The following is a 16065-nucleotide window of genomic DNA, read 5'->3' as shown; positions in this document are numbered from 1 at the left end:
TAATAGTTGTAGTAAAAAACTTCCATCTTATATAACTACCTAATCAAACTTTTGGTTATTTATTTCAGTTTGCCATCGAAACTGCTATTACTATCCTACAATTGATGACATCATCAGGCTTGTATTAAAGTGTATTGAATTTAGGAAGCATCTACTTCCCGGTTCTTACAAAAGGGAGGATTTTGTAAGTTGTGTTGGTGTGCATTTGAAGAGGGTATCTACATTTTATCTGCAATACCCTCGTTCTTGAAGAGAAAATGTTATAATTGTTTTTATTAAAGTAGTGTTTATTGTATTTAACTATAACTAAGATTTTATCTTCCTACAACTTTAGACACACATTTTTGGTCATGCATTGGCGTGTTGCATTTTTGTACATCTGAGGCAGTGTTTGGTTTCTGGAATTTTGATGTTTTATCTGTAGTAATTAGTTTTTAACGTATGAATTAAATATGTGTGCAAATTGGATTACGATGCCATTTAATCTTTCATATTAAGAGGATACATAACTAATTCTAACATAATCAATTCAAACATATTGAGAGAATTGATCTACCTAACAAGGTTTTATCGCATATTCATTTTATTTAGATCAAGATAATTTTATTTAGATAAAATTATCAAGGAAGTTTGTTGCTCCATATTTGGACTTCTCTTGCAGTTTGCTTCATGAACATAGCAGGTAATCTCCTATGTATATTATTTCCTCTGATCGGATTCGCTTTTAGATAAATTCACAAGAAAAATAACTCAGATTCGTCCTTTTTTCTGTTCCCAAATGTTAATAGTTCCTTAGTGCAGTAACATAACACTATCAATTTGCCATTTAAATACATTATTTTCTCAGTTGGTGTCTTCTGGTGACTTCAACTTGCACCAGATTTTGGCCTTAAAATTTATCGAAATTAAATTAAGATGAAACCAATGTAATTCATTAGACAATAGAAGTTGCAGACCCGTACATTTTGTATTTGAGGTTTCAAGAAATGCATGTAATAAAAACTAAAAAAGAGTTATTTTTCTTGGAATATTTAAATGTCAAATGCTTCTTTAGTCTCCTTTTAATGCTTAGAAGAGATATATGAATATTTTTCCAAAGTTTCATCATTTTGCACATCCCTTTTTAGTTGGTAATTATACACTTTATCCAGCTTGATCAATAGAGTTTGCTCGAAAGGTAAAAGAGATTTTTATTTTCTTTATTTGGCTTGAACTTCTTCTTCAGTTTGGATTGGTTTAGGTTGATTTGTAGGTATTTTCACATGTTCTTATACTAATTGTTTAAAAAATTCGTACAAGTAATGGGGGTTTCGAAACTGTCGAAAATAGCGAAGGGTTTCAAATCGTTGGGATTAGCAGGAGTTTTCAAACCGTCGGGAATAGCAGGATTTTCAAACCGTCGTGAATAACGGAGATTTTCAAACTGCCGAGAATAGCGGGGATTTTCAAATTATCGGAACTAGCAGGGGTTTTCAAAACTGTCGAAAAGTGATTATTTTTCAGGAGTTCATAAAAACCGCCAGTAATCACTTAACGACGCTGGATCTTTCAGGAGAAAAACAAATCATGGGTAATGTACTTAACGGGGGTTCAAACCGTCGGTAATGCTAAATATAACTTCCGTTAAAATAATTTTTTTGAGTACTTAGAAAAATGTTTTAATTTGTATTGTATGAATTGGTCACTTTGAATTGAGTGAATGAAGATAAATATTAAGACAAAGAGTTTGAAGAAAAAGTTAAATAAAGAATAAACAATGAGTTTTTTTTATCTTCTAAAGAGTTTGATAATATTTAGAGTTTCAATCTCACTAATCAAATAAGAATCTAAAATATTTTCTGTAATTAAATAAGCAGAATGTAAATTAAGTTTAATTCCTAATGACTTATTTTTTAATAAAATATTGTCAATTTTACTTAATATTATTTGTCTTTTTCTTTTTCTACACTAATTTCTTTGTTTGTTTTAAAATAACCTACAATATATATTTATAAAGGAAACTAAAATACTAAAAGTATAGTTTTATACAATTTAAAAAGAAACAGGTAGTGTCTGTATAATTTATTTTTAACGTTTTTGTTAAAAATATAAACTAAAATATAAACTAGAGTTATACTAAGCTATCATTTAAAACATCAGACAAGGGGAAAACCTAAGTCACGAGGGATCCATGCACGTGGTGTGTATAGTGCATATAGGCGCAACATGTGGGAATAATCCTTGGAGGCGCTAAGGCCCACTAGGGTTAGGATTTCCAAGGGAAGCTGCATGCATGGCACGTGAATACTTAGGGCACCCGCAGAAACAGATGGGCCATAGACTAGGTGCACAAGTTGGTACCTAGGCGGTCACTCTGTTAATCGTTGCACTCCAGTTAAAGGAAGTTCTATGTGCCAGATACACTAAGATTATGTAAATAGCGATGCAAGGACGTTCCCCAAGGAACCCTAGACAAGGGTAACAACACAAAAAGGTAAACCCTAGTTTCAACCTATATAAAGGGTGTTAAGAACTCTATCAAGGTACACAGTTTCTAAGACTGAAACTACTTTATACACTTGGTGTTTCTTTGCCCTTATACTGACTTGAGCATCAGAGTGCAAACGACTGTCAATGTACCCCTTTGTCTTCGCAGTGAGAAGTTTCTTGATCAAGGAGATAGAAGGACCAGGCTGTCGTCAGAGTCAACCGGCAGACACACTAAATAAATAATATTTATTTACTAAAGAATAACATATGGTTACCGAAGTTTGCCACAATGTAGTTTACCTGGAATACCTAAATATATGTTTTTTATTTGCAATAAAAATAATTAAATTTAAAATGTATCCGTTTTAGTGGATTTTGTTTTGTTTTGATTTTTTATTCGTTTTAATTGATTATGAGATGAGTTAACCCTTTAAAATTAATTATTAATATAAAACGTATCTAAACGTATAACGAATTTAATTTATCTCCTTCATTGGCATATATAAAATATTTTTGGACAAATATTCAATATAATCTGACCATTTTACCACGTTATTCTTCTTTAATAAATGCGAATACGGTAAGTTTATATTATATTTATGTATATTTTTTTGTTAACTATACATATAAATTAAACTTAGACATAAGAATGATTTGTAATTTATATATTCAACCTATTTCAATAAATTTTGTGCTATAAACTCTCTCTGACACAGAATATTAAATAAATATTTAATTAAGTTATTTATTTAAATATTTGTTTTATCATGCTATAAATATAACACATTAATGCTGTCAAAAAAGCAAGATACAACATATTAATTAATCACATTCAGAGGACCTAATTAATTAATACTTTAATATTTTTACATTCATAAAATTCAAATTCAACACTTACCTAAAAAAACTATACCTAATTTCACTCAGATTAATTATAATGTTGGTTATATAAATATGTCCTATAAAAAATTAAAATTATTTTAAGAATATAAAGTACAGATAAATTAATTAAGAATAAAAAATTCAGAAAACAATTTTATGCTTAAATATTTTTAATATTTGCTCAGATTTCATGCAGTAACCCATGAGACTAGTAAAAAGAATTCTTCAAGCCATTTCATGCATTTGAAAATTACATAAATATTTTTGTTTAAAATCTAAAATATAAATTACATATCTTAAGTTATGTATAAAATATTTTCAGGCTAAATAAGGCGAGAGATTACTGAAATGTTACTAATTGCATGTTGAAATTTTTTGGAATTTTAATTTAGTTTCTAAAAAATATGAATAAAGTCATGAACTATTTTTTTGTATGAATAGAATATGAATAAATTTATATATATTATGTCAAAAACTTTAAAGAGAATTATTTTATTTACAAAAAGAGTATATAGTATTTTCATAAATGAAAACATTGAATAAATGAACTAACAGTAGAAAAAATGTGCAATTATGTGAGATTTATAAATAAAATATTTGATTTAAATGTGTTAAATAGTTTGTTGTAAAAAAAGTAGTTATTTATTTAAAAATAAAAATAATCCGTCAAAGGGGGGGAAATTGTTGGTTGCAGAGCGTCAATGGCAGAGTCTTGCCCCCGAGAGGAAAGAGAAGGGTGTGTTGACTGAGCTTAGTCGGCAAAAGCCGTCGTGTTAGGGAGATATTAATATTTCATTTCTCTTTAATTTATGAGATTATGAATACGCGTTGAACTTTCACTCTTACCCAAACCCAACACTTTCTTTCATCTTAAGCTTTTCACCAACCATTCCATTCTTACCCTTAACCCCATTCTAAAGATCCACTCAAGTTTTTATTTTTTCTCTTTCCCAATATTTTCTTTATTAATCACTTTTACCATTCTTTGTCTACCAGTGTTAGGATCATCACCACCCTCTTTTTTTGAATGTTGACAATTGTTGGCGCAGTGTTAGTGGAGGGTTCTGAATTGCGTCTTTGATTGGAATCTCTGACTCTGCAATTGGGTCAGTTTGAAAGTTTCAAAAGAGGGCAGAGAAAGCGTGGTTTTATTCCATTTTTATTTTATTTTTAAGGGTTCAAGGAGGGGAAATCCCCAGCTTTGTTTTTTTTTTTTTGAAGGAGTACAACAGATTCATGCATGAGTATTAGTTGGTGACTTGCATGATGAAGTTGTAGGTGGAAGATTGCGATCGTGGTTCTTGATTGCAGGATAATAATAATAATAATAATATTGTATACTTGATTAATAGCTTCGTGGTGCAACATGGGGTGCATAGCTTCCAAGAGTGCTGCTGTTGATGACAGCAGGGAGGGTGTGGCAAGGGAATTGACTTCATCTAGCAGAAGGGCATCTGAGATGAAGGTTTCTGCATTGAGTTCCAAGAAAAGGGTCGATGGAGTTTGGGGCAAAGATAAGGTTTTAGATGGTGCTGATATGAAAGTGTCATTAATTGGCAAGGAATCTGTTGGTTCGATGCGGTTGTTTGATTCTCAGAATGGGAAGAAGAAAAAGGAGAAACCTGAATCGGCTGCTCTTGATCATCCCGGTCTTGGAAGGGTTCCTAAGGGTTTAGAAGGAGAGCAAGTTGCAGCAGGTTGGCCAACTTGGCTTTCTTCTGTTGCTGGTGAAGCTATCCAAGGGTGGATACCACGAAGGGCAGATACTTTTGAGAGGTTTGGTAAAGTAAGTTTTAATTTGGCTGCTTACTCTGTGATTGCATTATTGTTCAACTGTCGTGTTGTTCACCAATTGTTATAATCATCATGTGAATGCACTTGTCAAAAGTTTCAAAACATTGCATGCCTAAGAAATTAATCTTTTCTCTGACCTGTGCAGCTGGATGCGAGGGAAATGGAAAAACGTTGTCGCCTAATTTTTGAATTTCAGAGTATAATATTTTTTGTTAAAGAGTATTTCAGAAACCTGTGCGCTTGTTTTTGAAGCTTAGATTTTGCTGTGCTTTGTGTAATGCCTATGAGTTCAGGATTATTTTCATTATTAAAGTTTTTGTCAAAAATAGAGAATGAAAAATGTGAGTTAGGGTGATTAATTGTCTTTTTGGTGAGATTAAACTTATTTTTGTGGGACAAAGAAATAGTATTCTCTTCTATTCTTAATGGTTAGTGTTGTTTTTTCTTTTCACTTATTAAACGACTCGTGTGATGGCATTCTACCATGCAGATTGGCCAAGGAACCTACAGTTCTGTGTACAAGGCACGTGATTTGACTCACCAAAAGATCGTTGCATTGAAGAGGGTACGCTTTGATAATTTTGACGCTGAGAGTGTCAAGTTTATGGCAAGGGAAATCCTTGTTCTGCGTAGGCTTGACCATCCAAATATAATAAAGTTGGAAGGATTGATAACGTCGCAGACATCTCGCAGCCTGTACCTTGTTTTTGAATACATGGAACATGATCTTACAGGACTTGCATCAAGTCCTAGCATTAAGTTTTCTGAACCACAGGTAGTGATGCTATATCTTTTTATTCTTGCAGTCTTCTGTATTACATGGACTCAAGATTCCTCTAGTTAAGCGTAATAAAACCATTCATGGGCCTTCACATAACTTGAGCTTTTGACGTATTTGACATGGTATCAAAGCTTTATGAACAAAGTTGCGGGAATTTGATCTTTGCTGCCCAGATTCTTCTAAAATGAAAAGTTGAATTTCAGCACATGGAAGAATTGTGCCTGTGCATTGTCTGTAATTCAAACATGTTAGAGATGTAATAAAACTAGTAATGAGCTTTTGCCTAACAGCTTAAGCTTTTGGGATAATTGGTCATTGACACTTCTGTATACTGATGTCAGATTTAATAGTGGGATGGGAAGCATTTAGCTATTTGAATTCAACTGTTTTTGCTCTCCACTATGCTTAGTTGTCTAAAATTCTAAGTGACTTTTCTTATATGTCAGGTTAAGTGTTACATGCAGCAGCTTCTCAGTGGATTGAATCATTGTCATAGTCGAGGTGTCCTCCACCGTGACATAAAGGGCTCAAATCTTCTCATTGACAATAATGGCACCTTAAAGATTGCAGATTTTGGTTTGGCAAATTTTATTGACCCCCATCACAAGGTTCCATTGACCAGCCGTGTAGTAACTTTGTGGTATAGACCACCAGAACTCTTACTCGGAGCATCTAATTACGGAGTTGCAGTAGATTTGTGGAGCACTGGTTGCATACTGGGGGAATTATATTGTGGCAGGCCTATTTTGCCTGGAAAAACAGAGGTACGCTGCCTCATAATCTAGTTTTATCATTTACTCATCATAAATGCGTTCACTGTTACTTTCAAGTGGTCTCTTCACTGATGTGCATAGTTTCAATTTCTAGAGCAATATAGTCAATTCTCAAATTGATATTATACAGTAACAGAGTTAGGTGCCTGAAGTTTGATTTCTGTTCATTGTAGGTTGAGCAATTGCATAGGATTTTTAAACTTTGTGGCTCACCATCTGAGGACTATTGGCGTAAGCTGCGGTCACCACATTCAACAGTATTCAGGCCTCCCCACCATTATAGACGTTGTATTGCTGAAACATTTAAAGACTATCCATCTGCTGTCACAAGGCTCATCGAGTCCCTACTTGCTTTAGATCCCACACTTCGAGGAACAGCGGCTACAGCCCTGAAGAGTGAGGTGAGTCATTTATGTTTACAATATGTGAAGTACTTATGCAATGTACTCGATGTGTGAGATTTGAGTACCAATTTCTGAGTTTGATGTGTGTGCTTGTGATTATTAAGCACTCTTGCTGATTCCTGCCTTGGAGTACCTTATTGAGTGGAAAAAATAATCAAATATCTTATACAATGTTGTTATTCAATATATTGAAGGAACTCGTTTCCTTTCTAAACTTCTATGTGGCCCTTGATTCTCCATTTTGATATTTACCCCCTTCATTGACAGTTCTTTTCAATGGAACCCCTTCCTTGCGATCCATCTAGTTTACCAAAATATCCTCCCTGCAAAGAGATTGACACTAAATTGTGGGAAGAAGCAACAAGGTACCTGCTGTAGGATTATAATTTTTTATGTAAAAATGATGTTGAGGCAGAGACAATTTGATTTGTTTTCAATACTAATATTTTCTGACGTGATTTTAACTTTTCTCACATAATGAAATTGATTTTGTATAGATTGTTGAAATCTTTGAAATAGAGCATATATTTAATTCCTAAAGCTTTGCAGTAATGTAACTGCAAAGATATTTTTCATGATTCATTTTGAATTTGCTTTCTGTTCCATTGGATTAATCCATTTGTGGTAGATGGAAACCTTGTTACCTGAGACTGTTGCTGACGTGACAAGTATAAATTTTTGTTTATCATCTTAGGCAAGGAGCTGATGGGAGAAAGGAGAAGAAAAATGGACCAAGAGTTCGACAAGAGAAAGAACCTCAGACATTTATTTTATCCAAAGACAATGAGGGCCCTCACATATCAATGCAGGTAATAGAATCAAGATTAAGGCCACAATTTCTCCTTATTCATCTTCATAGTTGTAGTAATCAATTAATATGACCTACATACATCTGTTTGATACCTTTGGGCATAGTGTTATACCAAATAGTCTGCATCTAATACCCGTGAAATAGGGGGACAAGAAAAAGAAAAATCTGGAAGATTTGTACATCTTTTGATTCAACTTATCGAACAGTTTGTTAATTTTTGTTCTGTAAAGGTTCATTGGTTTGATTTTTATCTGAGTATCACCTGCAGACTTGCCCCTGCTAAATATGATGATTTTAGAAGTTCAGCTGACTTTTGAGTCAAATGTGCTCATCATGTTTAAGAATTAGGTACAGAGGAGAATACAATAAAGAAATTGTGTATTAGAATTTTGTTAGACCCGATATCAAAAACAGCAAGAAAGATTGAATTTCATCGACTGAACATGGGGAAATCCCTCTAGAAAGCACTACACTGTTCCAGATCCCTCTAGCATTTACCAAAAGTCCCTAACTGGCAGAACTTTGAGTGCCTTCACCTCTCAATGCCCAACTGTCCCTCTAGTTTCAGTAGTTTAACTGCTTCTTTGCTTACCATAATCGAGATTCCTTTTATATTTGGGCAATTGAACGTGCCAATAGAAAAAATGTCTCGTCTAGTGCTCTGCAATCTGTCTCTTTTTCATCTCAGTAAATCATAATTGTATTTGATGCAGCAAGGGCAACGCCTCCCAAACTCAAGGAGCCAGAACGAATTCTTCAACCCTCACAGGGAACCTGTTTCTGGACATTTGGTTTTTCCACAGAAACCATCAGAGGATTATAAAGCAACAGTAAATTATTTCTCGGGGCCTCTTTATCAGAGGCCTATGCATTCAGGTCCATTGGTTCCAGGCAATGGCTGGGAAATGGCTGGAAAGGAAGGTGGTGAGCAGCCTCATGTTTCAAACAAAGTCAACCTACCAAAACTATCTGGAGTGGCATCTAGGACTTCATTGTCTGGAGACAAAAAGGAAAACCATGTTTCTTCGAGGCCCCAAGAAGCAATTCAAGCACAAAGATCTTTGGAGTCAACTAATGTTGGATCAGATTCAAGAAGAAGGCATGATAAAAAACGCCATTCTCACAGAATTGATCCCAGGCAAATCGAAAACGCCAAAGTCTCAACTCAAACACAAATTCTGGTTAGTTTTGTACTATTGTTTCCTTCCAAATGTTCATTACTATTCTCTATGAACTCAAATACAAGCGAAAAATCTTCATAGTGGACTTAAATATAAACAAATTTCAGTTTTCTAAATCCTATTTAATGCTTCTGTTTCAAAAAAGCTTTTATCTTTAAACCTAACCATCATTCTGAATAAATATAACTGATGATAATTTAGGAAAGAGTACCTTTTCATTATCTAAAAACAAGTAAACTTAACTATCATTCTTAATCAATGTGAAAGTTGTTAATCTTGGTTGTAATTGAGTCCGCATGTAGAACTTGTCGGTAACGGCTTTGCTAGCAATCAACGATGAAAACAACTTGGTTTTTGTGTCCCCATTTTTCCACATTTTGTATGCATTTGTCATTTATCTTGTGTTTTTGCTTGTTACTGATTCTGGTACCTATTTCAGGAGGGGCATGGACCCATGGGAAACAATATCGGCCACCTCTCTGGTCCATTACTGGTTTCATCAAACAATATGGATCAGATGCTCAAAGAGCGTGATCGAAAGATCCAAGAATATTCGAGACGAGCAAGAATGTACAAGTCAGGTGAGATAGCTCGTGCAAACCAAAATTAGGATGATTCTTAGTCAATTACACATAATTATTTTTTCTTGTTACACAGCTAGATATATTTTAAATCACAACAAAATTTATATCAAAATTATAGAAAGAGAAGGGAAGGAGTGTGTTCACTGTTCATTACTCTTCTCTTGTAAATTACAGATAAAGTGTAAATTGAGGCTTTTATAATAAGAATTTGATGTTCTTTCCATTCATGTTCTAATCCTTTTATATATGCAATCCAATTTTTCAAATTGTATTACTAAATCTCCAAGTCATATTAGCTCCAACATTATTTCATCCAAAAGTGGAAGGAGAAAGATATATAAAGAAAGTGAAAAAGAAAAAGGAAAAGGAAACACATAAGATTGAAAATTGGAGTAAAATTGTTGATGATACAAAATTTGATAGAAAAATCACCTAATATTAAAGAAAATACACAAATATATTAGTTGTTTGAATTTTCTCTATTGCAAATTGTTATCTCTAGTGTGCACTTTAAGGATGTTTTGGGGCCAAGGTGATACTGTCAACTTAAACAAGATAAAGGAAACAAATGAGTTACTTTAAGTTTATGAGAAAAGATAATCTAAAACATGAATATTTATTTTAAATTCAATATTTTTTTATTGAATTAAGCGATGGATCTACTATCAAAATTTAAGGACTAAAAACTATAATAAATAAATAAATAAAATGGTAATCACAAATTAGAATGAGAATTGCAAATTAAGCCAAGATTCTAAATAAAAATCGAACTTGAGATATTATTGTATTAAACATAATTGGTTTATTAAAGAAAATACACAAATTTGTTTCAATTTTTCCTTCTATAAAGTGGTTATCTAGTGTGCACTTAAAGAGTGTTTTAGGGGTGAAGGTTACTAACTTAAAATAAATAAAGTAAACAAATGAGTTAGTTTAAGTTTTTAAGTAAAAATAATCTTAAAAAATATTTAAATATAAATTGTTTAAACTCTTTATGTTCATCCTCGGAATTAAACTATTTTAACATAAATTAAACTTAAACTAATTTTTAAAATCAAATTTAAAATTAAATTATTCTATAAATAGTTTATATGTTTATCTTAAAACAATTTTTTTATTAGTCTTTGTTATATGAATGAGTGTCAAAATTGGGTTTCTAATGTTAGATGAATGAGTATTAAATTGGAATGCTAATGTTAGATGAATGAGTGCCAAAATAAAATGTGAATGGAAAACATGAAAAAAAAAGTGTAACGTCCCTTTCTTAACAACCACATTACCTATCAAACATTTCAACATCACACCTATCCACCCAGATCACACACATCCACACAAGATATATGTATACATTTTTTCTTTAAAAAAAATAATCAAAACACAACTTCCTTTTTCATAGAAAATTAATATATATATATACATGTATTTTTAAGAAAAGAAAATAATAATTATAAAATATAATTCATTTTCTCTATTCTCAGTTCGATCTCTATTGAGAATGTTCTTCTACAACATTATTTGCTCACATGACAATGACAATTGATAAACAACACAATCACACAAAATAGGATAAGCGAGTTTTAAAAACTTTTATACAAGTATATATTAAATCATACATACAAATTATATTGAGGTTTTATTCATATACTTTAATGAATATAATCTTAATTATTAATTGAATCAACATCATAACCAAGTGTATAACTATAAGTACACTGACTACTTCTCATGTTAGAATACTATGTAATTAGACCCAAAGATATGCATTTGTCCCACTACCTTCACTAAGTTGTCACCACAACAAAACTACATAATAAGAACATCTTTGCATTCATGTGACAGGGTAAATCCCTATAACCTATCAAACATAATTATTTTCACACTTTAGACTAAGTCATATGAACCTACTTCTATTCTCACCACTTGATATTTTCCTCTATGAGATTTCAATATCAGTAAAGTCAAGATATCTCCTTTACAAATTCTCAATTTAATGCATCACCTACATCTGAATATAGTAGTCCCTTCTTAGAAATGACTATGTTTTCAACATATATAAGTTATATCACAACCATATATGTATAATTAATCTCAACTCAATTACTAATACTATCATCCATTCACCATTTATCACATTTCATAACATTCAACCCAATATATTGATAAAAAAAATGTAATAATATGATGAAAGATAAACCAATTTTAGCATTTAGAAACATTTAAAAACATGTTTTTCAAAGTTTAGAAAACACTTTATCGTTTAGTCAATACTTTGGTAGCCCAACAAATTAAGCACATGTTATAATTCGTCCAACCACCATTTACTCGCTCAGCTAAAGGCATAAGCTTGCCCACCAAATTTTAGTCCTCTAGCGAAAACTATGTTCTCCCAACAACTATAGTATTTTCCCAACGACTATACCACTAGAAGTTTTCGTAAAAACAACTCGTTTGGTGAGAATTTACGTGCCCAACAACCAAAATTATCAGATTTTCAATTAATTGAATTTCGTCAAACAACCAAATCATTGAGAGTTTTTATTTAAACAACTCAGTCAAATTAATTTGACTCGCCTAATGACCAAAGTTATTGGGTTTTCTATTAATTAAATTTTTCCCAGCAAGAGTTTTGCTCGCCCAATGACTCTACATAATTCAAAATTTTGAGAGTATAACGAGATCCAATTAGTTCAAACTGAGTTTTTTCTTCATTTCTTACATGGAAAATTTTGTTCCAAAATAAAAACTTGAACCAATTTGACTCAATTTTAAATATTCCATCTTTTGACTACTAAAATATACAACATAACTCATTTAAAATCTATTCACTCAAACAATACAAATTTTATCTCAAACACTTTCAACTCTTTAACATCTCAAGCATATCATACATAAATAACCAAATTGTCCACAAAAAAACATTTTACATATTACACCATGAATATCTTCACCATATAACCAAACATTCATCTCAAGATTCAAAAAATTTAAATATATTCAAACAACACACAATCCCCGTATAAAATCAAATATTTTTTACCACATCACCTTCACATCTAGATCATTTATCCTAAAGTACCATTAAAAAAACATAACTATCTTTCCTTATCTATTAATTTTTTTTACTCAAGTTTAAGCTCCCAAATTCTTTATGCTCATATCAAAGCTAAATTTATATATAAAAGACTCTAATCAACAATTTAAACATACCCTCATACTCTTTGAGTAATAGAGATTCATCTTTGTCCCATAAATCACACACACAAACACCACAATCTGGACATTCAACCAAATTCAAAAACTAACTTAAGAAAAAAAGGGTAAGGAGAAATTTACTCAAAAACGACATTTGATCGGACAAAAGTGTATACTCTCCACCATGATCACTAAGGTGAGTTTTGATATGAAAAAAATGAACAAATTCTTCAAGATTTTAGAGAGAAATCAAAGAAGAAGTATTTTAGAAAGATAGTGGTTTTTGTAAAATGAAATTTAAATAATATATATTTTTCTATTTATAATATTTTCAACTTAAATAGTAAAATATTCATACTTCGTTTCAGTAAAATCACTTCTACTTTCGAATGTGTTAATTGGGTTCTTAAAAAACTAGTGACTAATTTTGATGTAGTGACTGAATGCAACTAGGTAGAAAAAATGGTAAACTTTTTAGTAATAAGTTAACAGCACCAAATTTGTTTTAATTTATTTTAGTTTTATGTGTATAAATTTTTTAGTAATTAGTATGTGGGTGAATCGATATGAAAAAGTTAGACAAAGTTTGTCTATTAGAATTATTTTTAATTAAAACTAAAATTTATTTCACAACCAAAGAATGAGTAGAAGAAAAATATAGAAAAAAACTATTTTTTATTCAAAATAAAAAGAAGAAAAAAAAAGTTTTTAGGTTTTTAAATTTTCTATTCAATTGTGTTTTGAATTGCTGAAAAATGGTAAGAGTTTCAGATTTACTTTTAAATAGATAAATTCAAGTAAACTTAAAATACATCTACAAAAGTAACATACCATATTACGAAAGAGTGGACTTTAAGCTTAACTCAACCCCATAAAACCGGCTCAATAAGGTAAGGTTTGCACCCACTTATATACAATGAAAGACTCTAATATTTAGTCGATGTGGGATCTCTAACCTATAGAGGTAATTATTTGTGTTTTAAATATGTGACTGATATCTAACATCATTTTACATTAGAATTAATGGATAAATATATATTGTTTTAGACAAGGTAGATAGAAGTTTATATGATTTTCTAATATAGCAAGCATTACAAAAATCAACAGTTTTATTCGAAAGTGGTATATTATATTGTTGTAAACAAATCTTAACACGTGTTGATTAGGATGACAAAGTTTGTTATGGCAAGGTGTTGAAAACTTATCTAGATTACTAGGAACAAAATCAAGAACAAAAAAGTGAAACTAAAGAAGAAACAAAACCTGATGATGAAGAGTACATCTTGAGATTTGGAAAATAATACAACCAACGATACATGCACCATTGTTGACTTGAGATTTGACAACACAATAAATGTCATTAAATTCAAAATAAACATTATTATTTTTAACAAATTTACTAACGCTTATTAAACTTTTTTTTTAATAGAAAGAATAGTTAATTTAAAGACAAATTGAAACTAAGATCACTACAAGAAAAATTGATATTACATACCATACAAATCCACGAATTACATAGGGACAAAAAGTTCATTCAGTGATCAAAGAAGCTTTAACCCCTACACTAAATAAGTTCTTTTGTCATATTATGATTTTTATTATACTTATTATTATTATTATTACTATTATTAAAATTATTAATATTAATAATATTATTAATTATTGTTAATATTATAAATAATATAAATATTATAAAGAATAAAAATATTATAAATAATATAAATATTAATAATATTAATATCATATTATTAATATTTTAAATATTAATAATAATATTATTAAATTATTAATATTAATATTAATATTATCACTAATATTAATATTATTATTATTACAATTATTATAAATATTTAATCTAAATTCGTATGTAAAAATCCGTATGTAATGTTCACTTTACATACAGATCCAGATCTGTATGCAAAAATCCGTATGTAATGCTGACTTTACATACGGATGCAAATATGTATGTAAAAATCCGTATGTAATGCTCACTTTACATACGAATCCAGATCAGTATATAAAAATATGTATGTAACGCTGACTTTACATACGGATCCAAATCCGTATGTAATGCTCACTTTACATACGGATCCAGATTCGTATGTAAAAATCTGTATGTAACGTTACTTTATATACGGATTCAAATCTGTATGTAATGCTCAATTTACATACGGATTTGAATCTATATGTAATAATCAGTATGTAAATAGCAAATTTCTTATAGTGGATTATGTGGAGATATAAAGGATAAGGAACCAAAAGAATGTACACACAAACCTTGACTATTGGAAATGTAAATCTGGGTCTAGACCTTCAAAAGGACCAAGTTGTTGAATGTTTTGAGGGTTTTTAGTTACATGTAGAGAAGTTCCAAAACTGGAATATCAATTGGTATTGTTAGTGTTGCTAGAATTGGAAATCATAGTTGTTAATTACTAATTATGATGTTATTGATAGTTATTTCATGGACTAATAAATCTTAATGCAACAATCTATTGATTAAATTGTTTTTGAGATTAAGTTGAATTGTAGATATATTGAGGATTAGAATCTTAATAGATCATATGTGAAGAAGGAAAATTATGTTGATCTAACCAATAATAATAGTGTGAAGTTGTGTGTCCATATTTGAGATAAACTTGACATTAAATGTGAGAGAAGCGACCACTACAACCGTTAATACTGCGACTACAATTAGATAAACTACAACGAGAACCATTTTAAGGATTATTCGAATCACCAACAAAGACATTGTGTTGAGAAGGTTGAGACGATGTTCTTAAACAAACCAAAGTGAAATTATAATTGAGATTAGGGTTCTATTTTTTAGATTGTGTCAAATTGAGAGATGGAGTATCAATTGTGATATTTTGATGAAATTTCTTCAAACACATTACATGTGCATGGAGAAGCACTTCAGCTTCTTCAATTAGAAGAAGATTGAAGTTGTTTTCAATAACCACAATGATACACTGTATTATTTAAAAAAAGTCATTCGATAATGACATCAAGATGTTCACAATGAGTGACAGGTGGACCAAACCAAAACTAATGTATCTATGAGAAATGTAATGCGAAGAAGATATTGATTCGTCGGTTTAACATCAAGAATAGTGGAATGAAGTTCTATTCATAATCACCATGCCTCTGCACAAGTTTGTTTGTTACAATAATCATGAACTTTTTCCATAACT

General features: G+C 30.8%; 1 protein-coding gene across 1 annotated transcript; it reads left to right on the top strand.

Annotated features, from left to right (window-relative positions):
• Window positions 1–4019: 4019 nt before the first annotated feature.
• LOC137835456 (probable serine/threonine-protein kinase At1g54610) lies at window positions 4020–9902 on the top strand. The gene is made up of 8 exons (XM_068643978.1): window positions 4020–5137; window positions 5636–5920; window positions 6373–6690; window positions 6873–7100; window positions 7371–7468; window positions 7798–7912; window positions 8628–9095; window positions 9535–9902. Exons 1-8 carry the CDS (start codon window positions 4718–4720, stop codon window positions 9703–9705), a joined length of 2103 nt encoding a protein of 700 aa, XP_068500079.1. The 5' UTR covers window positions 4020–4717; the 3' UTR covers window positions 9706–9902.
• The last annotated feature ends 6163 nt before the right edge of the window (window positions 9903–16065 follow it).

Source organism: Phaseolus vulgaris, chromosome 5 (assembly GCF_000499845.2).
Source record: "Phaseolus vulgaris cultivar G19833 chromosome 5, P. vulgaris v2.0, whole genome shotgun sequence".
NCBI classification, from domain to species: Eukaryota; Viridiplantae; Streptophyta; class Magnoliopsida; order Fabales; family Fabaceae; genus Phaseolus; species Phaseolus vulgaris.
The sequence above is the reverse complement of the archived record's forward strand: the minus strand, read 5'-3'. Positions and strand labels throughout refer to the sequence as shown.